Genomic DNA, 25,040 nt, shown 5'->3' on the forward strand with positions numbered 1-25,040 from the left:
AGATAGATAGATAGGCCGGCGACGGAAGTATTAACTAACGGAAAACTAACTTAACTGTTCCGGTGAATACTTTCAAAATAAAATACTCTAAAACCGTCAAATCAGACGTTGGAACACTACTGGTGAATAAATTCAAAATACAACTTTAAATTAGTCAGCGTCTTTAAAACCATGGACATAAAATATTCATTAACTTACAATGGTCTAATACACGATACAGTATCGTAGTAGTCACGGGTCTTTGGCACCCTACTTTTACTTTGAAAGTCACATTCGAGCGTAACGTCAATAATACAAAAAAAAACTACACTTCCCAGCATGCTCAGCGGCCAAACAACATGGTGGTACACACTACCAGCTGAAGAGGACTGTGTATTTTTTTAATATAAGCAACCACTTGCAGCGATGCTGAGTTTTTTCGCAGTCTTTTCTGTCTTCATAAGTCGCGTGTCTACCTCGGACAGTAAAGGTGAGTTTATTTTAAAATAAATTCACGTTAAATTCACGTTATGTGTGCGGGGTCAATCCTCTCTCTCTCTCTACTGTTGCTGCGTTGCGTTTGTACACGTTATCAATGTTTATTATTGTTACTGTCACTAAACAGAGGATGTGTTTTCTGTGTTGTCTCCCTCCAGTGTCACACAATGCACACAGTCCCAGTGAGAGCTACTTAATGTCGGTATGGCACAACAGGCTGTACCTGTATTCAGCTGCTGCACTTGTCTTTGGCATCTGGTTCTCACTGAAGATGGCACTGAAGAAGGTGGATTGTCCCTCGCTGATATCTCATCTTCACTCATGTGTGGTTGCAGACACATTGTCCTGTTTGTGTTTCTAACAGAGCTGGGTTTTGTCAGTGGCTGATGCAGGATCACCTGTCTGTGTATTTGTCTTTGCATTAATTGTCTTCCTCTGTGTGTGTTTAGAAAAGCTTCCCCAAAGACGTCGGCACGTTGGTCTACAAAGCTGCGAAGAAGAATGACAGAGACACTGTAGTTCATGTGTCAGGGGTTAAAATCTTCTACGGCTCACAAACCGGAACAGCAAAGGTACCGATACTGGTGCTGAAAACGGGCTCATAGTGACAATGTGACTGATTTATGATGATGTTATGTAAAATGTAGGGACACACTACTACGTTCTGAAAACAGGAGTAGAAAAAACACCAAAAGCAGTTACGTAATCAAGTGTAACAACACCTCTAACAATACCATCGCTCCAAAATCGCATCCAAACTGGATCTCTGGTACAGTGTCGACATATTCAAACACTAGTTTCACTAAACTAGGATCTAATTCAGAGCTTCAAGTGGAAACATAGAAGTAAAGTAAACCATAACCATGTGCAAACCTTTTGTAAATCAGTGTTTCACACACAGTCAAAAGGCAGATTCGAGTCACGATTGATGAGTTTAAGGTTGGACAGACTGGCAGCGCGCACATAAATCAATGTACCATTCTGAGATGGCTGATAAGCATCGACTCTTCCTTTGTTCAGGCCTTTGCAAAAGAGCTGTCAGAGGAGGTGAAGGCCTTGGGTGTACCAGCAGAGGTGATTGACATGAAAGACTACGATCCAGACGATCAACTTGCTGATGAGGTAAGTCCGGTTCAACGAGAAGAAATAAATGGCCCTGAACACGACGATGTGGGTTTAAGAACCTACATCCTTTAAGAACCATGTACAAGAACCTAAACCAACTTCAGAGCTGCTCCTCAGTGTATAAGCTTACATTTTGACATTGTATGATTTAACCGATTCATTAATGCATCAATTAAGTGTTGCAGCTGTGTTAAGAGGATAAGCCTGCTGTATAGACTGGACCAAGAAGTTGCTTCAGGGTGTTTAATTAAATCTCTAGAAAGCAAATTCAATCACATAAGACCTGGCAACGTGTACTTACAGGCGAGGCTTAATTAGAGCAGAATTAATCAAAGTAAAATGAATCATAACTCTTTTTGTTTTTTAAAGCTTGACAACAAACAGTAGAGTGAGCCTCAAGTTCTCTAATGTTCCAGCTCAGCCTTTCCTTCATTTGTCACCGATTTGAGTCTTCAAACGGCCGTCACAGAGGACGGATGTGTTACACCAATCTGGCTCAGCTGAAGAAAGATGGATTATTTTCATCACTGTTGCCTTTTTATTTTGTGGGCACAGGCGCAGTGTACTGCAATGACAGATGAATAGGAGATTGGTTGGCTGGTACACAGCAGGGGAGAACCATTTATTCAGTTGGACAGTGATACAGTTTGTAGTGATGGAAACTCTCCTCAAGAGAAATGACCGCAGGCACCAGTCGCTCCCTAGATGCAGCTGATCTTCGGTGCACCGACTTACTGGCCAGCCGTCAGTCAAGAAGACACGGTTTGTTTCAACAAGTTGAAGTGTTCTGTTTATTTCCACAGAGCCAAGGAGACGATGTGCGTTCACTTTAGATTTCATTAGGGTTTCTTAGTATTTGTTGTCTGCTGATGTGGCTCAAATTGCTGTGAGCTGGAACGAGCCAGAGGCATGAAACGTAGCCCGATAACTGTTTGTGAAATGATGTGGGCATGTGCTTCACAAGAAAAATGACTGCAATTGGCAGACGGTGGCGCTATAATAATTCACATTACAAAAATAAAAATGGAAAGGGACACCCACCCAGTGAGTCCTATTGACTTGAAATGTGACACACAAGTTCCCTTCAGTGTTCTCTACAAAAACATTTACTTTTGTGATTGTGATATATATTGTGATATATATATATATATAGATAGATTTTTGTGATACTTTATTAATACCAAATTTGGTATACAGCATTGGACATTACTCATTAATAATTTGTCCAGTCATAAAGCTGGTTAGATATCTGCAGACAAATTGGAAATATCAGAATCAGACATACTTTATTGATCCCTGGGGGGAAATTTGTTAAATAGGTCTACTGAAGCAATTTAAGCCTGACCTATAGGGGGCGCCACAAACATGTATCTGAAAACCTGGTCGACAGATTTTGGTTCACAAGCTCTAGAAAAGTGTATGAACCAAATTCTGAAATCATTCTGGTCTATTAATCATTATCTGCCATTTCATTATCTACATTTTCTCAGTTTTCTTTGCGCTGGAACGAACTAGAGACTTGAAGCATTGCACCATAACTAGAAATTAAATGATTCCAATCAGCCTTATGGTGGCGCTGTAATTAAAGCCCAAAATATGAAACATTTCTCTATTTTTATACCATATTTAGTATACACATTATTCTACTATGAATGGCTTTGTGTGCACAATGACTGAACTGCTGCAGGCTCTGTGATGTGATTGGTCTCACTCCTTTTAAACAGGATTAAACTGGCCGAAGTAACCCGCTTGTTCCTGCTTGTGGCTTTAACTTTGGCCGACTTCGCTGCAGCGCAAAAACTTGAACTTTGAAACTGCAGCTGTGCCTGTATTCTGGATTTATTTTCTTCTGTCTGTTTAAGTCTTGGAGGCAGAATCAGTTGTGTGTTTGTATAACCATTCATCATATAATTTCCATAAATATTATATGCTGAAAACATATTGGCCAGTTGTCTTCCCTGGAGCGAATTGTTCACGGTGCTCTAGTGCTTTCCAAGATTTGTGTTAGTTTGACTATGGATTCCCGTCAGTGTACAAGTCCATTCTGCTTTGTAGTTGTCAGAAATCGATTACTAGATACATTTGTTCTCTAAGTCCAAATTAACAAGGGGTTTACTACTGTTGTTCAAAGTATCCAAGAAAAGGTATCAGATCAAGACACCTGCATTTACAAATACGTCTTCTGTGTGTTTAATGAAATGTTTACCGGTACTTGTGTCACTGTCTCTCTTTGTCTGTTTATCTCCATTCAGTGCACCAACAAGGCGGTCTGCGTGTTTCTTGTGGCCACCTACACTGACGGGCAGCCCACAGAGAACGCTGAGTGGTTCTGCAAGTGGTTGGAGGAGGCGTCCACTGACTTCAGATACGGGAAGACCTACCTCAAAGGCCTCAGATATGCAGTGTTTGGTCTTGGCAACTCTGTCTATGTTGGCCACTATAATACAGTAAGAAATGGCTTCCATATGACTTCTATCAGAATAATAACACAGCTTGATAATGTGCTTCACAATGAGTTATTCAAAGAATATTAGAAGCTACAAGGTTGCATTGAGTTACTATTACAAACAGCCAGACTTTATATGTTTAAACTCTGACCCAGTTTTCTTTTTGCCTCACCAGGTGGGTAAAAACGTGGACAAATGGCTGTGGATGCTGAGTGGCATGCGAATCATAACCAGGGGAGAGGGAGACTGCAATGTGGTGAAGAGTCGTAATGGCAGCATCCAGGCAGATTTCCTGGCCTGGAAGGTCAAGTTCCTGAACCGCCTTCAGGCTCTGGCGAAGGGTGAGAAGAAGACTTGCAGTGGGAACTGTAAGACTGGAGGCTCCTGTAAGAACAAGAGGAAAGAGGGACACGAGGAGGAGGAGGAGGAGGAGAAGGAGAAGGAAGCTCAGCAGAATAACAGCTCTGAGGTAATGAGTTTATAGCAGTGTTTATAATGGCACACTGAGAACAGTTGACTTACTTGTGGGGCAGTAGGTTAACTTAGTGGTTAAAAAGAACTGTAATTACTAGTAAAAGGCACAAAAACTGCCTTTAAATGGAAACCTTTTAGATTTCACGAATTTCTTGCGACTGAAAGCTTAACCAGAAAACATTTTCTCCATAAATATGATCCAATGTCACCAAAATAAGTGACATTTTTGTTAGTGTGTGACTTAGTGCTGTAAAGTGTTACGCACGTGTCCCGACCCAGAGACCAAAGTTACGGAGTGTGAGAACAGGCGTACGGAGTGCATAGTGGGAATGTCAGAGGCACCATTCAACCTATTACAAGTCAGTGTAGCATAAAAATGATTTTATTATTATTTAAGGTAGGTAGAAAAATGATTTAATGGAGCTTTAAGTACATACATTTCATTCATTCACCATGCACCATCAGTCAACTTTAACCTTACATTTTGCCCAGTGCACTGTAAATAGACTCCATCTTGCCCCTCTTGACTCAGAATACAACTAAGCAGGTGATAACTGGTGAATATAAAAGGAAAAAAGGCTGAAGACACGTGTAGCTGGTATATGATGTCATCTTTCAACATTACAAAGGCACACACAAAATCACAGGAAGCTGAAGTGGACTGGATGTGCTAATGGCCTCATGTTGCACTTCAGCAATGTGATTAAAATCAGAGCGGGACTCAGGAGGAGGAGTGTTACTCTCAGTTTATCAGATCCTTTTTTGGTAGCACTGATTTATTTTCAAGGGTAAGCATGGTGTTATAAATGTTCTGCATGGCTTCATCGCTGTCAGCACTGTCCATCATGTCAGAATATGAAAATAGCACTTTCCTTCCACCAATCAAATTTTCACAAGAAGGAAAGTACAAACACAGACATATATGCACACTCACACACACACACACACACACACACAAACACAAACAGCTTTCATACGCATCACCGCACACACAGATGACCAGTTGTCATGGTAGCAGGCACCTCAGAGCCAAATCTAGCTGAGACTTCTTCCCCTCTGTCTGTAACACTCAGTGCACTCAGCAGAGGTGACATTCAACCGGAACCAAGAGTAGCTGAGAACCGCGGCGAGGGGATCATCGCCGTGATTTATCTACCCACTGTACCACTTGTGCACTCCATCCTGCCGAAGTGCCAACACTGCATTGTGATAAATCCTCTGAAACGCCGTAAACACGCATATGGCTTTTCTTATTTAATTAGGCGGCCCAAGAGGGGATAACAATGTACAATAAATGTGCTCCATATGGGCTCCCTCATTTAATTATTTTAGTAGTCACAAATCTTTAATTGGTTATGGGTTTTAACTGGAATCTCTCTACGTTAGAGGATCGTTTACATTTTTCACTCGATCATCTGTGTCACCGTGTCCTTGATCGTCTTTTTTTTAAAGGGGTTTCTTTTCTTTTCTTTCTTGTGCCAGGAGGATCTGATGGAGTCCAGCAGCGATGAGGAGGAGTCTGGCTTGCAAGATGAGAAAAAATCAGGTTCAGTGGTTGACATGGAGGATCTGGGCAACATCATGAGCAGTGCCAAGAAAGCCAAGGTCAGACTCTGTCCACCAGCATGGTGACACTACTTTCAGTAATATATATACGTATCTTTTTCAGTGCACCACACAAGTGGCCATATTATTTACAGCTCAGTTATCTGATGATCTTTTACAAAAGCCACTTTCCCTTTCCCTAACTTCAGAAAACTACTGCTGCATTCTGGCAAATAAGAAAAAATGAGCATTCAATAACGCATACTGTACTTGTAACACGAGTTAGATATACAGTACTCAGCTGCCTGCGTCACAGTATTACAGGCAGGTAGTTGTTGAATCATTTCAGACTGGAGTGCCAATCATCATCCAGCAGGTTTATTTTGAGCGTTTCAGCGTTAACGTCTATAAGCGGACACCATCGTGGCGTTAAGCTTCCACCACGTTAGCCCTATGTAAGTGTGTTTAGGAAGGAGGAAAAGTGCTGTCATTGAAGGAGCAGTGGCAGATGGGTTGATAGACACCAGACCCCCGGCAGGCGAGAAGCGGAGGCTTGCGTAAGAGCGAGGACGCCCACTTCACAGACTTGTGAGGAATCAGTGACTCAAGAAAAGCAGAAAAAACGAAAAAGAAGAGACGTTATCAGTCCTGTATAGGCTGTAGTGTAAGGATAAGAAGGTGAGCTGTGAGAGGGAGAGAAGGAAAAAATTTATTCAAGGTACAGATCATTGTAGGGAACTCGTCTTGTACGTTTTAGATTAGCTGCTCGATATTTCCATCTTACATACAAAAATCTAATAAATTGGAAAAATGAAAGCCTTCCACAGAGGAAGGGGGAATTTTCTTTTTAATGCACCTGTTTAAAGGCAGAGTGAGTAGGATTTTCTGAAAAGCAATCTATCACCACTTATGACCCACTAGAGGTGTATGGTGGTGTCTGTATCTGCCCTCTGCCTGCATTTTCTCATTTTGCTGTGTTTGGCCTGGCAGCATTCAGCCATGTCATTGTTTACATAACCCGAGCTACTCTTTCTGTACAACAAACTCTTCCCGGGTGGCGTTACTGCACTCACTGGTCCACTGTTGTCTCCTGCAACACGTCACCTCATCTCTCCCAAGGTTTTAAAACAAGACTTCTCTTAGAGCGAGACCTGGTTAGAGACGCAGCAAATCAAGGGAATAGTACAGAAAACATCATTTTTCTGTACAGTTGTTTTGCCAGTCATTTATAATAACAAACTGAGCCCATCAGTAGCAAAAACAAGCACTTTTAATGGACGTATGGTGCGCGATAGCCCTCAAGGATTACGTTGAAGCCTGTTTCACAGCTACAGGCTGCAGCACTCACTCAATACTGGAACAAATTCAAAATGTGTTGTACCCATTAGTCATTTTGACACAAAAACATGGTGAAATGAAGTCCAGGTTGAAAAATACCTGATACCCTTTTAACAACAATGCCAGCAACACTCATTTTTGATGTTCTTATGGATCATTACATTTTCATTTCTGCTCTTTACTGTAAAACGTAGTAGTATTTGTACATTGTGGCTACAACAAACATGAATAGCTTTTGAAGCTTTTCAACTCAAACTTCTGAGAAGGATTTGCCACCTGTTAGCCTCTTTTTAGCTCTAAAGAAAAAAGTGAGTGAACGTGTTCTCTTCTGCGTCTGACAATATTTTTGTGTGTGTTTCAGTAACTCAAGGGAATGGCCAAGATAATGCTGCAGTTGATTGGAGCCTCTGGTTCCTACATTTTGTTCTCATGAAAGCATAATGCCATAATGACAAAGTTAATGTTGTGCTACCAGTGCTAGATTGCAGTGTCCCATGTCTCACGCGGACAAGTAACACGACTTTAACAACAGATTCTCCAAGGCTTGTCCCCTTTAGTGAGACATAAATATTACAGTATATTGTGTGTCAGCTTTGTGAGGTTTGGACAGGCCTCTTTGTAAGCCCTACATGGGTGTGTTTATACGTCACAGTTAAGTCTGCCACAGTGGAAGGAGCTAGACTTCTTTTTAAAAATTGCATGAGGTGTTTTCATTTATGATTTTATGTATTTTATGAGGAAGCCACGTGTTCCTATTGTCATTCTTTCCCCTGAGGATATTCCCATTTGTATTTGCGATGACCAATTGACTTCCATTTCACCTACTGTAAAGTATTCTAATACTAACTTGTCTTGTAAGATTTAAGTATAATTATGACTGGTATCATCACCCTTGGATGTCAGAATGCTTTGGCGATGTGTCTGTGGTAACAAATTAGTGTTTTTGCATAATTTGGTCACACAGAGCAGGCAGTGAAAGATGTAATTAGTTTGTACTAAACATTCGCTATTGCCAAGAGACGACAAGTATTTAGCCAAGCTGCAAATTAAGTGTGAACGAGGAAATTCCCCTGACAGGAATATGTTAGTTAGCTTATTTAGTGTAGAGCTAGTGGAGGTCCAGAAGTTTAATATCTGTTTCATATCACTCCCAATTAATAGCTGAATATTGCAGAATATCGTGCAGTACTAAAAACAAAGTGCTGGGGATAATCGTGTTCCCAGCTAGTTTTCTGTTGTACTTGAGCTATATCTCAGCCTGCAGTTATGATGTCTTTGACCACTAGGTGATGGCAGAGTCTCTCAGTTGCAGGCAGCTCAACTCTTTGAATGAACCACTGGTGTGACATTTAACACCACACTGTCATTTTCCTCACAAGCTATTTACATTCATTATATATGCACATCAGTGAGATTTTATATACTTTAAGTACAAGTTGGTACAGTTTCTTACTGGTGATGGCAATGTTTGATCATATTTGTTCACTCAATTTGGTCATATTTAGTACATCTATACAACCCTCTAGGACTATGGCAATAAATGAACAGTACAGTAAACATCAGCAAATTCACTGCTACTAATTTGTATCACATCTTGTTGGATGTTGTTCCTTTAGTCCAGTGGTCAGTCTTGAGCCTCTTGTGAAGTTACAAGATGACATAAACGAAAACAACAAAACAGAAATACAAATAACAAGGGGTTGTGCAAGGGTGACACCAATAACCCGCAACAGCGTGTACTTTTTATATGTATAAATATATACACTCTTAAAACAAGACAAATTAGAGGATAAGACAAAGAAGAGATGTGTTACTCCACAAGTCCTAAACTGCAAGGACAAATACAGTTACTGTATACAGCATGGTCAGTGTCCCAGTGGTCCTCCAGTCCTTTATCAAAGTCTTTTAACGGGCAAGCTGCCCACGTATTCCTCCACCCACAAATCCCTAGAGAAGCAGGCAAGCTTACACTTCCAGTTTATAGGAATCAATGTTTTAGTGGATAAGCAACCCAATGTCCAGATCTGGGCAACAGTGACTACCACATTATTGTCTGGGTGTTTTTGGCCCAGAAGACATGCTATGGGACATATTGGAAGTTAACATAACCTCTTGGATCTTAACTAAACCGACTGTAAAACATATTCCCTTAAAGTTCAGTCACAAGAGATGTCCAGCATGTAGCATTCATTGTTGAAAGGTCATTGTATTGTTAAATGGAGGAATGTTTTTTTATGGTTTGTTTTTATCTCAGACTGAGGGCACAAGGAAAAAAAATGAATAGACGATATTGTTCAGTCTGTTTGTTTTTGAACGTGGCCATGCAGAGATTAAGGCTGTTTTCAGAGTTTCATTGGTTGTGGCATTTCATGCTCTCAAACCCATTACACTCAAAAAAACATCTGTCTCGAGTTGATTTTGATCTGACAATTACTGAAATAAAGTGTCACTAGCTGTTTACTTTCTTCACGAATCAGCTCTCACTTGGATAAGTAAGTCACCTCATCCAACCCTGTTTGTTAAGGCCAGCCCATAAAAAGCAGAAGGCTTTGGAGCTAAATATGGCACAGATGGATTTGTCTGTATTGATGTCAGTGGTGCTTGTAGCTAGGCAGGAATGCGAATGAGTAGATCACTGCTAATCTTGATGATACATATTTCCTACACCTGTTTTTCTTAAAATGTATCCGATGATGGATTGGCAGGCACGCTGTGATTGGCTCATATTGCCCAACCTTAGTCTATATCAGTCTTTGGCTGTAGTCCTATTAGTTTTCTGCCAAATGCCAGTAAGCTATATTAAGCTATTTTCTTTGTTTCTCTAATTGTTTTTGCACAAATTGCACTGGCCAAACTTTGTCCTATGAGCTTTCTTTTTCTGCCAGACTGATCCATTTCATACTGTAGGACTGTTACCAGATAGGAATTAGTGTGGAACGGATCATTAACCTGACGCACAGCTTTCTAGGCTGGGTCTTGATGTTTTCATCTTAGTGGGAGAAAGCAGAGATGAAGATGCTACTATGACTGAAAGGACTTGTATTACCTCAAAGTTAGTGTTGGGTCAATTGTGTGTCAGTTAATGGAGGTTGGCAGTGATGTTACATTATGTTCATGAATATAATAATATATAGGGTAAAATCAATAACTTAGTGCAGCACTGAGGCAACTGTGACTTAAGTTTCTTACGGCTTTTCTTATTTCCAGTATTATGTTAGAGCCAATATATCAACTGACCAATATTGGGCTATTGCAGACATATCAGCATCGGTGTATATGTTATCTGATATGAAAACAACTTATTTTCGTTTTCCCCTTTAAAGTCTGTATCGATCTAGCTAGGGTATTTATTTTTTACCCTAGTCTTCTTTTTCTTTTCCTACGTGATACCTCTCTTTTGTACTCTCTCTCCCACATGTACATTTGTGTTTGTCCCATGATCACCTGTTTGCTCTGTGTGTTATCGCTGTACTGTCCGTCTGCATCAGCCCCATGTTGTGTCATGGTTCCAGAGCACAACACGGTGCTGTGAGATGTCCCAGTTCTGTTAGTCCAGACAGGCCCAGGCATAACTGGATGTCTGTGAGCTCTCGAGCGAGGGTGAAAGCTGAGCAGTGGGAACCAGAGACTGAGGCCAGATGAATCGCTAGGTCTGCACGCAAACACACCACAGGGACAGATTGTTGCACTGTTGGCTACATGTTGCGTATGCTGTCAGAATTTTGCATGTTATGGTTGCAGTAAGTGAGAGTGGACATTTGTGCTGGCTCAGTCTTATCCCATTTTTGGGTTTAAATTGCAGGCTATAGAATTTTTACTCCCAGTCTGGCGCACTTAAACAGCTATTTGAGCCACCTCAGGATGGCTGATCTTATCCTAGATTGACTGATTGTGTTACTGTACACCTGCACTGATAACTGCAACAGAGCATGGCTTATAACATCCTTTAAACCACCTAGTAAGTAAAGCAGCACCCCGCCATAGTTTGCATAGAGATAAATTAGGTTTCTAAATGTCATTCAGCATAACACCAAATCCTTTTCCACCTTGGAACGAAATGTGGGAGGATTCTGACACAGCACGGTCGCTTAGTTAGTAACAGCATCCCCTGTCCATAAAGGAGCTGCTCATCGAGGGACCACTGCTGCTGTCATGAGTGTGGAATCTTTATCGTACTTGGGGCAGAGGCTCATTAATGGTGGGCACACATGGCCTCAGCTGCACAGAGCAGATAGAGCTGCTAGATAGCTACATGGGTTTAGATTTTTCCAGGTGGAAGGTGAAAGTACACCATTGTCAGGTGTTAAGAGCCCATCTGTTTCTGCTGACACACCTGGGGTCATGATCAGATGAACAATACATGGGCTGTGTATTTACACACTTATGTTAGAACCTAGTTTCTTTTACGTGAGGTTCAGTCTCTTTTTTTTCATGGGATGCCAAAAGCAGGTTAAAGAGCAGTATGTAGGATGTAGTGGTAGCGGTCAGATTGTAGATTGTAACCAACTCACCTCATCCTCCCCTTCTAAGCGTGTAGGACAAAACTAAGGTGGCTGTGAAACTCATGAAAAGCGCAAAAAGCCCTGTTTTGTTTGTCTGTTCTGGGCTACTGTAGAAACATGGCAATTCGACATGACAGTCTCTGTAGAAGAGGACACGTTCATTCTAAGGTAATGAGAACACATTTAAATTATTTTCAGGCGAAAACAAACCAATGAATATTGTATTCCATTCCATTTAATACATTGTATGTTTTTCACATCAGATATTTTGATGAAATTGACTAGCAGTATGTCACAGCTACGCAAGTCCATGCATGAAATGCAAGTAAATTGTGAAAAATGCTTTTTGCCTTTGCCTGGTGTGAATCTTCTGCTTCCCTCATCTTAACAGTGAGTGTCAGCTCATTATATAGCCGTGGGTCTGCAACCTTTTTGGCTCACTCCTATTGTTTTTGGCTGCCACAGAAAAATCCCTAAAGTATCTGTATCATCAAACAGCAGATAAGACAAAATTAGTGGCTAGTTGGTGAACATAGTGGAGCATTTAGCAGCTATGGAACCAGATATTTCCCTCAAGAGTTGGAAGAGACAATGATCAGGTGGCCAGAAACACAACTTCCAATAAATGATTATGTTGCTTCTTGTGTACGAGTTTGCCATATCAATTTGATTGATTATATGTTCAGCAATTGCAGGTTTAATTTTTTTTCAAAGTAACTTTCCAAATAAAAGAAGCACAGCCTGCTCTAGAGATCACTGACTCCAAATGCACAGATCCAGGGGAGCTTATTTTCCTCTGTGTTCTCAGAGTTTTTATTTCAACTCACTGGCACATGTCTATAGCATTTAGAGTTGTGCAGCCAATGAACAAGGGTTGGCGCCCTACAGCAAGCTGCACAGGAAGCAGTGAACTGTCTCAGTTCTTCAGGAAAACACACATACGAACATTTGTCAACATTTGCTGAAAAAGTATCAGCCCCTTATGAGCCCTGCTGTGCTGAGAAGATGACGTATAGGTCCCTATAGAGGAGCTGAAGCAGCGGCAGCACTACAGTAATTGGGTGGCGGTGTCACTTAACATGGTTAATCTCAAAGGCAACTTGTCTGTCACGCCTCTCTGAAAAATAATACCTGTTCGTTTGCACTGGGCAACTTTTCCAGCAGGACTTAATCAATCTTCCATTGTGTCTGTAAACAGCATATCTCTAAGATATTTAGATTTCCATACAAATGTTGTATACTGCAATAATGTAATCCTGGCCTGAGGGAAGTTGTAAATCTTTCAAACAAATAGGTTGCAGCAGCTTTACCATCAAGAAAGCCAGCTGCTGTGGTATAGAGTTACTGCATTTCACTGCACCTCTGAAGGGCCTGAAACCAAAATCTCCCAATACTGTCTGTACAGGAGGATGCCCCTTTATTCAAAAATGATCCTGCAGTGGTTAATGGTTATGTCACACAGTCATTAAAGGACTGCTGAATCGCAACCCTTGATCTTCAGTCCTGACTAACATCAAACATTTTGGAGGAGCTCTTTTTTCTTTCTTGCTTTTAACTTGACTTTAACTCAAATGTTAAGCATCAAATCACGTGGCAGCTACTGCATATTCAAACAGGATTTTTAAGCTTTTCTGGATGCTCTGTCCTACTGTTGGAGTCTGGTTTAAAAAGAAAAAAAAAGTCATTGTACAGTGCCGTTTCTGTTGACCTTCTCTGTTGCTGTTGAAGTTGTGACATTTCAGAGCTTTGTTCTTGCATCCTGCAGCAGTTTACACGGTATCAGAATTTGAGGACTTCAGGTGTATTGCAGTGACAGGTGTGATTAATGGCAAGGTTGCAGAGCAATGTCCTAACATACGTCTTAATTTGTCAGCATTCTTCTGCGGGAAACATGAACGTTTTTGAGTTAATGCCATCCAATGACTTGTTGCTAACCTGGATGGATCCTGACAGTGTGGAATATCTTACTTGTAATGTCTTTAGTGCTGTGTTTGCCCGTCTGTTCATTTATTGCTAGAGGTGAGACATCACTGATGCACAACTGACTCCTAAATGTATTTATGGTTGACAAAGTTGAAAATGATAGTAACTATCAATGCCTATCAGTTAAGAAACCAAATATCTGCAATGCAATCTCCCATAATAATTAATATTAATCAGTTTCAAGCCTGCTAGCCTTACAGTGTCTATTTGTTTGCTTCTTGTTTGATGCATTTGTAAAATGATGTCCCTGTGAAATAAATTATTGGCATCAGGTGGACAAACATAAATTGAGTAGCTAGATTTATTTATTTGCTCAACATAAAATTCCTGACGTTATAGTCTATGATTTTATAGCTGTATCAGATGCCAGTCACAACACAGCAGCTGAGCCTGATTTTTCACTGATGCCATCGTGGTTATAGACACTGTCCAAGTTTTCCTTTTCTTTTTTTTGTCTGCCACAGAGCAAACAGGAGGGTGGAGGAGACGGTCACATGGTGAAGCTATCAAAGATGAATGGATTGAAGAAGACTGAAGATGAAGGGGAAAGAAGAGAGATGATCACCCCTGCCCTTAGAGAAGCACTGACAAAGCAAGGTGAGGAAAAAGACAGTTGTTGGTGGAATTTTTTGAATCTTTGACTGGTGTGTGAAACTGTAGCCATTTCCAAAAGAACATCTGCTGGGTGTCACTGGTGACTGTGGATAATATATTCATATTATCTAGCAGCACTGCTTTGCAATAAAAAAATCACATTACAGACCTAGCACACCAGCTGCTTGTCAGCATATCCTTAACCTTGCTCTTTTCACAAGGGCAGCAAAGTTGTAATTCACTTTAAAACATGAATTATTAGTCATGTCATTTTTTTTATTTCAGCAGTCAATCTAACGAACACATGCAAATTGCCAGATCAATTTAGATCTTTTTTTTTTCTGAAAAGTATCTTTCATGATCAAAGTCACTGATAGAGGTGTCCCTTCTCAAACTCAGTTTACCTCAGTTACCCCTAAGATGTTTTGTAATTCATCAAGTATCCTGTTTACTAGCCTCAAATGCTAATCACTTCAGCATACCACACAGGAAGGAACAATATGTTGGATTATGTTGAAGTTAATCAGCTGCAGAAATTGGTCAGTGCTACACGAGAAGTGTGGAGCTGGGGAGTGTGTGTTGTCTAATGGCATTTAATGATGCATTGCAGTCCAATTACCCTCTCTGCCTCCGCCTGTCCTCAGGGTGCAGTCCCAAGAGTTAGTTTCGTTCCTCTCTCCTCCCACATGAAAAACCTCAACAGAACTTAGCTGGTGTCAACATTGTAGTGTTCATAAAGTTCTTAATTCAGACCCTGTTTGTTCAACTTATTTGCCGTCACAGTAGAAGAATTCTTTCTCTATCTGGCCTGTTTTTAATGGCTGTTTTATTTGGGGGAAAAAGGCATTTATTCACTGCCTCTAGTGTACATGTAGTGTATCCATATGTTCTATGTGTATGTAAGTGTTTGCCTCTCATTAAATATTGTAGTCTTAGTTTTTGTTGACTCATTAGCTCTGTCTGAAACATTTTACTATCTCTGTAGTTAGTCTATTCATTAGTACAGCACAGGCCAGTCATTTTCAACCAGTAACCCCCCCCAGTGTTAGCTTACAAAACACTCTATAAATAGGGCTCTGTGAGCAAGACTTCACTTCATTTGACCAAATGTTGACCTATTTCATGGCGTTTATGTTGGCAACCGTCAGCCCCCGTGGACGGTTTGTTTTATTTGCAATAAAAGAATGAAGGATGAAAGTTTTGGCATTGTTTTAAGGATATTGGGTCTTGGAAGGCTGTTTCCTGTATAGCCCTTTTCTGGCATGACATGGATGCAAAAGTCACACATCTATTGGAACTATTGTGTAATGCCCAAGAAAGTTTTAACAAAGTGCTGCACATTTAACAAAAAGGGAGAGTAGAGTTTTCAAATGGGACTGAAACGTGTACCCGTACCTAAAATCAGTTTCTTTGAAATGTGCATTTTTGCTGGTAAAGAGTAAATGTAGAGAGCAGACAACCAGTTGAAACAGTCATTGTAATGGATTGAGGAACATGTATTCCGTGTACTATAATAAATAGCAAAAGCTATGTTATTTTTATGTGATGTATAAACTGGCACATCTGCTGCAACAATGTCACCAAATGAGTTTTAAATCATGAAATTATCATCATGAAAATGTATTTATTATACAACACAAGGTTGTATAACGAAATAAACGTTTGCAGCCCCTTCATGCTACACACAATAATAACAGATAATAAATAAAGTAAAATAAACCGTACATACAGTTTATATACATATATACATACACGTATACACCCAGGAAATAACTCTGCAGTGCATCTTTTTAATTTGCATCTGGGGGAATGTAAACAAAAGCAATAAGATAATGATGATGATAATATGGTTTCATTTTCATGTCCATCCACTTTGAGTGTGTTTGAGCACCAAGCATCATTGAAGTAAACAGAGTCCGCCTCTCCTCGTCCTACGCTCTGTCAGCTTGGAACACGGTCTGCCCATCGAGTGCTGATCCAGGATGTTGATGGAGCAGGTCTCTGTAAAGATGTGAGCACAGTAATATCTAGGTTAATAAGCTTTCACAAGAACGCGTGGCATTAAACTAGGGCTGCACAATTAATCAAAATATTATAGAAATGGCAATGACCAAGTGCAATAACCAAATGCCAGAAGCTGTAATTTTTTGATAAAGGTAAAATGTGTTACAAAAAAGCATTATAATGAGACACTGTAGTGCTGCAGAGTTGCCCTGGCCTACAAATCATGTTCTACAGACCCAAACAAATGTCACAGCATCATGATTTTACTAGTTTTTTACTAGAAAATTGTCATGCTAAAATCATAACTTACACTAATCTGTTAATAACACAAATATTACATGACCATGTATGTAAGACCAATATTGTAATTATACAATATTGTGCAGCCCACTAAACATAGGAATAATGTTATTTTGCAGCAGAATATTTACTAATGATAATTAACTAAGAATAATTGACTCTCTGAGTACTTAAAAAACTAGTACATGTGAGATTCTGGGGAAAAAAACAAAACAAATCAAATTTTTCAACTCTTTGATTAAAGTTAAAAACAGAAAACAGTTGTAACTCTGTAACTCAAACATCTGTTTCTATGATTATATTAGTGACCACCTGCTTCTCATTCAACTCTTTAAGGACGCCTTCAATTTGCCAACAGAGCTAATCAACTGAAGACTGACAGGTAGCCTGCTGCTGCCTTACTCGTAGGACTTCTAATCGGTATAAAACAAAATAAGCTGGCCCAGGCAATTTGGGTACAAAATTATATTCTAAGATGTGATACCCTTGTCCTCCACTCAAGAGTATCACCTGAGGGAAATAAAATAAGCAGGGAGAGGATGTTTTAATGTTTTTGTTGATTATGGCGACCTCTGTGGACAAAAGCGGTAGTGTTTCCACCACCTTGTTTGATCTCATTGATGGGAATCTAACCGAATTGGACCCAGTGGCAGGCATTTAAAATAATTACAGAGAAATAGCCAGTCTTCTAGCTGATGTAGGTCATATAGAAGCATCCGTATTGAATTGAGATTGTTTTATAACCATTTAAAAACTCATTTTAAAGTACGTTTCTAACTAGAGCGTTGTTGTCTCATTAAGAAGAAAATAAGAGGTGAAGGTATTGAGAATTTATTTGCTAGAATATCTGTTTCAGTATTGCACATTTAACGTTTGTGCTCATGAACTCCAGAACCTTTTATTATTGTTGTTATGAGGCCTCCTGGTGAATCTTAGTTATTTTTCCTTCCTCTGTTACAAATATTGATGTACTGTACATCGAAGTACAATTATTCATAGCACATATTGTACTTTCTCAGTGATAACTGAGAAAGGGGAAATAGAGAGACCTTTCTTATTCTCTCCATCCACCTCCCACTCACTTGTGCTCGATCCTCTCCACTGACACACTGAAGGACACAAAGACATTGGAAATCAATTCCCCTAACAAACACAAGAGGGGAAACGTTGCTTACATTAAAATCATTAATAGTTGAATAAACTGCCAGCAGGTCCAATTCCTTACCGTAGTTTCCTCAGTCTTGTTGGCCTGGGATTATATATTTTTATGTGTCTTCAGTTGCTAGGAGCGAGGTTAGAGGAGGACATGTGCTCTCAAGGTATTTTCAGGTGGAAAAACAATTTGGTGCTGGTCAGCATGTTTTTGCCCCAAAGAGAAAAAGGCACAGCAAACATTAGGTGTTCAAGAGATTGAATTCTGTGTGTGTATGTGCCGTTGTGTTTGTGCATTTATAGGTATCAAAAGAACATCCTTGATCAATGGCAATCTCTTTTATTCAGGTGGTAAATTAAAAAGTGTTTTCAACATTCAGCCTTTTCTACAAATATACTCTCAACAGCCTTGATGAATAATATTTGTTTTTGACTCATCTAGCATCAAACTTCTGGATCTGTGGAAGCAATGAGAGCTCATGCACACTCTGACATGAATTTCATGCTGTTTTTTAATGAGATTTTTCAGCTACAGTGAAGTGGAGTAGAGTTAATAGCAAATAATTAATAGTATAATAAAAAGCTACTACCTAAATTTCACGCCGCTAAATGACTGATGCCTCTTTAAACTTTAAAGAGAAGACTTTAGACTTTAAATGTGAGCCCTTCATAATTCCCTAGAAGCGATCCCAATATCATGTTCTGGTATTTCTTCAGCAGATTAAGTGATACAGATAAAAATATTCTCTTTAACAGACACCACAGAGGAGGATGTGTGTGGAAAAAAAAAAACTGAGACCTGCAAGGACTCACCCAAACGTGGCCATTCGTAGCCAGTGGTATTACACTGCGGTAATATAAGAGGATAGAGAGGCGGACATGTGTAGAAAGTGAATTTGAAACACTTTATCCTCCTTTTGTGCTGAAAGGGAATTTGAAACGCTATCCCCTCCTTCTTACCGTGGATGTGCCCTTGAGCCGCTGCTAGTTGCATTATTGGAAATGTTGAGTACTAGGAGAATGAAGATGACTCTGAATGTTGAGCAGGGCTTTGTTGGTTTAACACTAAAAGAAAATGTAATCTCCACTTTTCTGTGTGTTCATCATCTGCTGAATTTGGCCTATGTGGTACTGGGTCAAAAAAGTGTTTACTGAGTGACAGCCTTATTCTTCTCACATCTTGTTATTTCTCTTTCTGTGCAGGATACAAACTAATTGGTAGTCACTCAGGAGTAAAGCTTTGTCGCTGGACCAAGGTAATAGAATTTACTCTTCTCAATAAAGCATTAGACTTTTTCGACAAAATGCATGAATCACTTTAAATGTGTTGTTTCTTTTTGTTAGTCAATGTTGCGTGGGAGAGGAGGCTGTTACAAGCACACTTTCTATGGTATTGAGTCCCACCGGTGCATGGAAACTACTCCCAGCCTTGCCTGTGCTAACAAGTGTGTCTTCTGCTGGAGGTATGTACCTGAAGTCAAAAACAACTGCAATAGTTCAGGTGTTAAAAACCTTGCTAGAAAACATGAACACAAATGTTCTTTGGTTCTTTTTGGTCCTTCTCAACTTCTTCTCTCTCAGGTCGTCAATAAAGGTCCAGTGTGTAATATTTAGGAGGATCTGTTGGCAGAAATGCAATATAATGTTAAGAATCATGGTGTTTTCGTTACCTTAGAATTAGCTGTTTTCTTCTACAGAGGGAGTGGGTCCACTTCTATGGAGGCCGCCTTGTTAAACCGCAATGTTTCAACAGTAGCCCAGAATGGACAAATCAAACACAAGCTCCATAGGGCCTTTTTTGCTTTTCCTGTGTTTCGCCATCGCTGTAGTTTCTGGCTCTAGATAAAGCCTTTGGCGTTTTTTGGCGACTCGAAAATGATCACTCTACATCTTGGATTACACCAGCAGAGATTTACCCCTAATATTTTGTCCATTTGGCTACATTACTTTACTAATTTTATAGATTTAAACATTAAATGTTATGTACTGCTGTCTTATTATTTTTTATTAGCAGTTTAATTAGTTGGTAAAGATTATGTCTTTTAGGAGTATAACACATTGTCACTTCATCCATAGTGGGTCCTACCAAATGTAGGCTGGGTAATTAGAGTTGTAATAGCCTTTGGGGCTTATTTCCTGCATGCTTTGTTTTCTCCTTGTCTAAACCAAATTTGTTTACCTCGTTAGTCAAGATCGCTGCCTGTCATTGAGCTTTGGCAAACAAGTTAATGATTTACGTGCAGAAGACTAATGGCTAGCATAACTGCGAGGCCTAAAGGTGGACACTGATTCATCATGACATTAGTGAGAGACTGGGCCTTTTACTCCCCTCAAGTTGCATTTAAAAAGGGGACTGTGTTGAGCACTGAAAGGTCGCTGTCAGAATGTGCTGCGGTGAACTGCTCCCCTGTCACCACAGATATGCAAGTGTCTCTTGAGGCAGCTATGTGGGATGACAGGGAGTAAGCACTTTCAGGGCACAGATGTATTGTTGCAGCTCCCCTCTCCATCCACCTCTCTGTAGCAACAGGTGGAATTAGATTTGATGTGTGAGGCCAGCATGTGTGGTGTGAGTGTGTGCATATGCATGCGAAATTTGTGATGCCTCAGGATGTCTTGTTGCACCTAGACATCACACTTAGACACTCAGGGGGTGTTATTAACACCCAAAGAAGGTGCAATTTTTAACAGTAGGATATATTGTTTCACTTTATGTTTTTATAAGGTGAGAATACGCGTGGCCCTCATAATTCACTTTTAGTTTGTGAATAAACTTTGTTGGTCTTGATATGTGTCACTTTGTTAGAGTGATGCTCCTCTCAATCTAGTGAAATATGTTTTAATGCTGTTATTTGTGTCAGATGACCCCAGTCTAATGGCGTATCTAAATCCGAGTAATGCCTTAGAGCGATACTGGCTGTCAGTTGATTCTTGGTCCTCCAGCAGGCACTGAACCAGTGTATATCATTCCTAACTGAGTGGTTACAGTATGTCTGCTGTTGTTATCTGATTCTCCGTGTGCCCCACTAACAGGCATCACACCAACCCCGTGGGCACAGAGTGGCGCTGGAAGATGGACCCTGCTGAGAAAATCCTGCAGGATGCCTTGGAGAAGCACCAGAACATGATTCGACAGTTCAGAGGTTTGTCCTTTAGCAGGTCACACCTGCAAACATGAGTGATCTCTCTTGTTCCATCCCTTCATCTAACTTTGTTTATCTAGCAGTCTATCTGGCTTTCTAGGCATCCCTTCATCAGCTACACTGTTAGGTATACACCATACATTTTAATTGTTCTTGTAGAAATAAACACAAATACAATAGCACACACAACACATGGTCATACCTCCTTACAAACTTCAGTTTACTGCTTATGATCTCTTGTAACCCGGTAATGAAGAGCAGTCAAGATCAAAATGCTGATGTTCTGTCTGCTGTTTTGTCACACCCTTGTTATACTACCTCTTCAATTTCTTTTCAACCCCTACACACACACACAATTTAATTTCCCAATGCAGCACATCCACTGTATCTTATTTGTCACAACTTCACTCTCCTTCACTTTCTCAAAACGTATCAACATTTAAGCACTAACCTCACTTAGGACTCTACAGAAAATGAGCTACAGTATGTGGGAATTGGAGTACGTCATGGTTTGTAATAGAGGAATTAGCTCTGTCCCAACAATTTGTGGCTCCATTTGTACTACTTGTACTAATACTATTGGCATTTGGGACTTATTTTCTCTGGCTGCTACCAGTATTGGCTGAGGACGGCTGCTTGGACGCCCAAAGCTCAGTGAAAACAGAATTTAGTGATCATCCTGTGAGAATTCTCTAAGCAGATTTTCTTTGAGAGGTTTTGAGAAATGTTGTCAAAACACGGTGGTGACACATTCAGATATTTATTAAAGCAAGAAGGCACTGGTTGGAAAAAATGTTGTATTCCAGATGCATTTAAAGGTTTAAAGATCTTCACTGCAACTAATGTTTATTATTTTTATAAATTAAAGGTTCAGTGTGTAAAATTGAAGAGAATCTATTCGTGTATTATCACCTGGAAATAAGAATTATTGTGTTTTTGTTAGCTTATAATGAGACGTTTTTATCTACAGAGAAACGGGTCTTCTATGGAAGCCGACATGTTTAACCACCATGTTTCTACAATAGCCTAGAAAGTTTTTTAATTGAACAATTAATAATTTTGAAAAACTGAGAGAAATTTGCATCATTTCAGCACCCTGAAACCTGAGGTGATGACATCACATTTCTTGCTTTGTCTGACCAACAGTCCAAAAGCCAAATACATTCTGTTTATTGTGATATAAAAAAACTGCAAATCTGCACAGTTGAGAAACATGCAAATTTTGGGTATTTTCGCCTGATGAATAACTTATTTTTGTTAATTTAAGTTTTTGTCAGTCGACATCATTTCAGCAGCTTAATTAACTTCCTTCTGGTTGTTTGCATTTTATTGTTTTGCTGGTTTACTGATATTTTATTACCATATATTAAAAGAAGAATTAACAACAACACATGCACAAACAGCATAAATACGTTTTTCTCCTTCTAAGCAGTATTGGATTTTGAAAGTCTTTTGAGCATTGGCTGCAGTACGGCAATAAGCTCTTACATGCTTGCCCCAGTCCAGACTCCTGTTCATTATTTCACAGGTATGCTGCGAAGCTAACACTTGGTTTTTGTGACATGACTGTGGTTGTGCAGCCCATGCAGACCCCTGTCAGCACAGCCACACACTCACACACACACACACCCACACACCTACACACATGCAAAGACCATTCCAGTCAAGCCAAAACTCAGTTCTCAGTTTGCCAAACTATCTTCCAGTTCAGCTCATTGTTGATTTCTTTGGTTTAACCCATACAGAAGCCAGTACCAGCAGTTTGCTTTGGGATTTATAGTGTACTTTGGCTGTGCAAAAATTCACAGTTTAACAAAATATAGCCTATAGTACACTGACATTGAAGATTGTGTAGCCAGTAGTAGTAGACAGTGTGACTGTACCTCCAGCCAAACTATTTTTAAGGCCGGGCTTGATCCTGACACCTTACAGTCAGAGGGCTGCCTCTCTAACCTCAAAGCCACTGCTGATCCCATTATAAAACAGAGAAGCAGTTGTACTGGGGAAAAGATATAGATGCCAAATGCTAAAAGCTTTTGAGACATATCTTCTTCAAAGGGCTATTTTATAGCTAATATCATTCTCAGAGCAGGCGTTCACGATGTCCTATTATAATGCATGTCATCATAGAAAATGCAATTTCCTGATGTGATTTTAATGGAACAATAGCACACATAAGCTGATCTTGACAGTAAGCTGCTTCTTTGCTCACTTAGAGTAAAAGAAAAACACATTTGTCACAAAAGGGGATTACAGTTACATTTTATGCAGAACATAAAGATAAGCAGATTTTAATTAGAAACATACTAGAGCAAAGTGCAAGACTACATTTTCATTATCATGTATAATGTTCTTTCCAGTTGCACTATAAAATCATATTAGACAGCTGTCAACTCCATTCACCATTGACAGTGATACTTTTTATAATGTCTAGTGCAATGAACTATCCAGACAATGCCTCTGAAAACTCACATTGTGATTAAACAGGCTGGTTTCTGCTCCGTCTACCGGATGATTTACTTCCTAAAAGGTCTCATCAAGTAGCAGTCTTAAATGTCATGTAGCAGTTTATAATGAGAAGGTATTAGTCACCCTTTAAATGTGGAATAAAATGCAGTTTATTGCTCTGCCAGCTGTCATTTTGTTTGTCAGGCCCTTCTCTCTGTAAAGTCATTAATGTGCTCTTGATCACTAAAGTAGGAACAGTATGATATGGAGTCCAACCCAGAGGCCAGTAATAATTTTGGGCTTAGAGGATTCAATGAAGTGTTGTGTCAAATTGTTTTCTTGTTTGTGTTTGTTAACTTGGGATGGAACACTGTTAGGGATCATTTAACTATAAACTAAAAGAATATTGTTTAAGGAGAGATTCACTTTTTTCCAGGAGGTTAAAGTCTGTTTCATTGGGTCTTAATGATCTGGTGAAACTGCATTAATGAGGTTTTATGAGCTTGGATGTGTTTTTCTTTATATAAACAGCATCAGCATCGTGGTTGGTTGGATTTTTGGCTAGTAGTTTGTTTGATCATACATTTTGCATTCATCACTACTTAGGATATGATACTGTACATGCTATTTGGTTGGCACTTAGCTCTAAGTGGCTTGCATGAGTGTGTGCTGGAGGCAATATGGTAACTGTATGTCACTGTGCAGTACATTTGCATATCTGGAAGAAGCCTGTTGATGTTCTAACTTTCACAGCTAAGTCAACACATGAATAAAATATTTTGTTCTGTGTTTCTCATAGCTACAACAACACAGCACTTTTTTTAAAGTGATTCGCTCCAGTCATGCATTCTGTACTTTTACACTGCATCCTTGTTTAATCTTACCAAATGAATGAATACATTGAGTAGACACCAAGTGATACCACCCTGAAGTGCTCAGTGTGTTTCCTAAACCACACATCATAAGCAAATTAAACAGAGAGAAGAAGTCTGTAAACCAGAAGATATTTACCTCTTAACCATCTTTTTTGAGTCTTGGTGTTGAACCAAGATAATGCAGGTCATATCCAGAGGACATTGAAGGTCTCTGATAATACCTGTCTTCTCTTAAATCAATTCTTTAGCTTCTAAGTCAGTTACCATCATTACACAACTTGTAATAGAGCCTCGCAGACAGATTAATTTTTATCTGAGTTGCAAAATGAATAGAAAATATAGTCAAGACATTGACGAGGTTAGAAATAATGATTTTTATTTGAAATAATAATTTTGTCCTTCAAACTTTGCTTTTGTCAAAGAATTCTCCATTTGCAGCAATTACAGCCTTAGCCTTCAGACCCTTTGGCATTCTAAGCTGTCATTTTGTTGAGCGTAACATATGAAGAAACCCCACGCTTCTTGGAAGCACCTCCCCCGAGAGTTTGGGATTGGCTTGATGTGCCACTTTCTTACGTACGCAATGACGGTCAAGGCTGCTACACACCCACAGCCTCATTTGCGGTTGAAGAT

General features: G+C 39.7%; 1 protein-coding gene across 1 annotated transcript in view; it reads left to right on the forward strand.

The window, feature by feature from the left end:
• Nucleotides 1-325: 325 nt before the first annotated feature.
• Nucleotides 326-25,040, forward strand: part of tyw1 (tRNA-yW synthesizing protein 1 homolog (S. cerevisiae)) — a gene marked incomplete in the record, with an annotated part of 55,465 nt that continues 30,750 nt past the window's right edge. Inside the window, 11 exon segments of the mRNA XM_035680049.1 lie at nucleotides 326-469; nucleotides 636-763; nucleotides 927-1,049; nucleotides 1,498-1,599; nucleotides 3,855-4,049; nucleotides 4,225-4,518; nucleotides 6,006-6,128; nucleotides 14,356-14,488; nucleotides 19,145-19,197; nucleotides 19,286-19,404; nucleotides 20,975-21,084. Coding sequence (XP_035535942.1) covers nucleotides 406-469; nucleotides 636-763; nucleotides 927-1,049; nucleotides 1,498-1,599; nucleotides 3,855-4,049; nucleotides 4,225-4,518; nucleotides 6,006-6,128; nucleotides 14,356-14,488; nucleotides 19,145-19,197; nucleotides 19,286-19,404; nucleotides 20,975-21,084 — 1,444 coding nt within the window.

This window comes from Morone saxatilis, unplaced genomic scaffold (genome assembly GCF_004916995.1).
Source record: "Morone saxatilis isolate NCDOM2014 unplaced genomic scaffold, NCSU_SB_2.0 Contig8, whole genome shotgun sequence".
Lineage (NCBI taxonomy): Eukaryota > Metazoa > Chordata > Actinopteri > Moronidae > Morone > Morone saxatilis.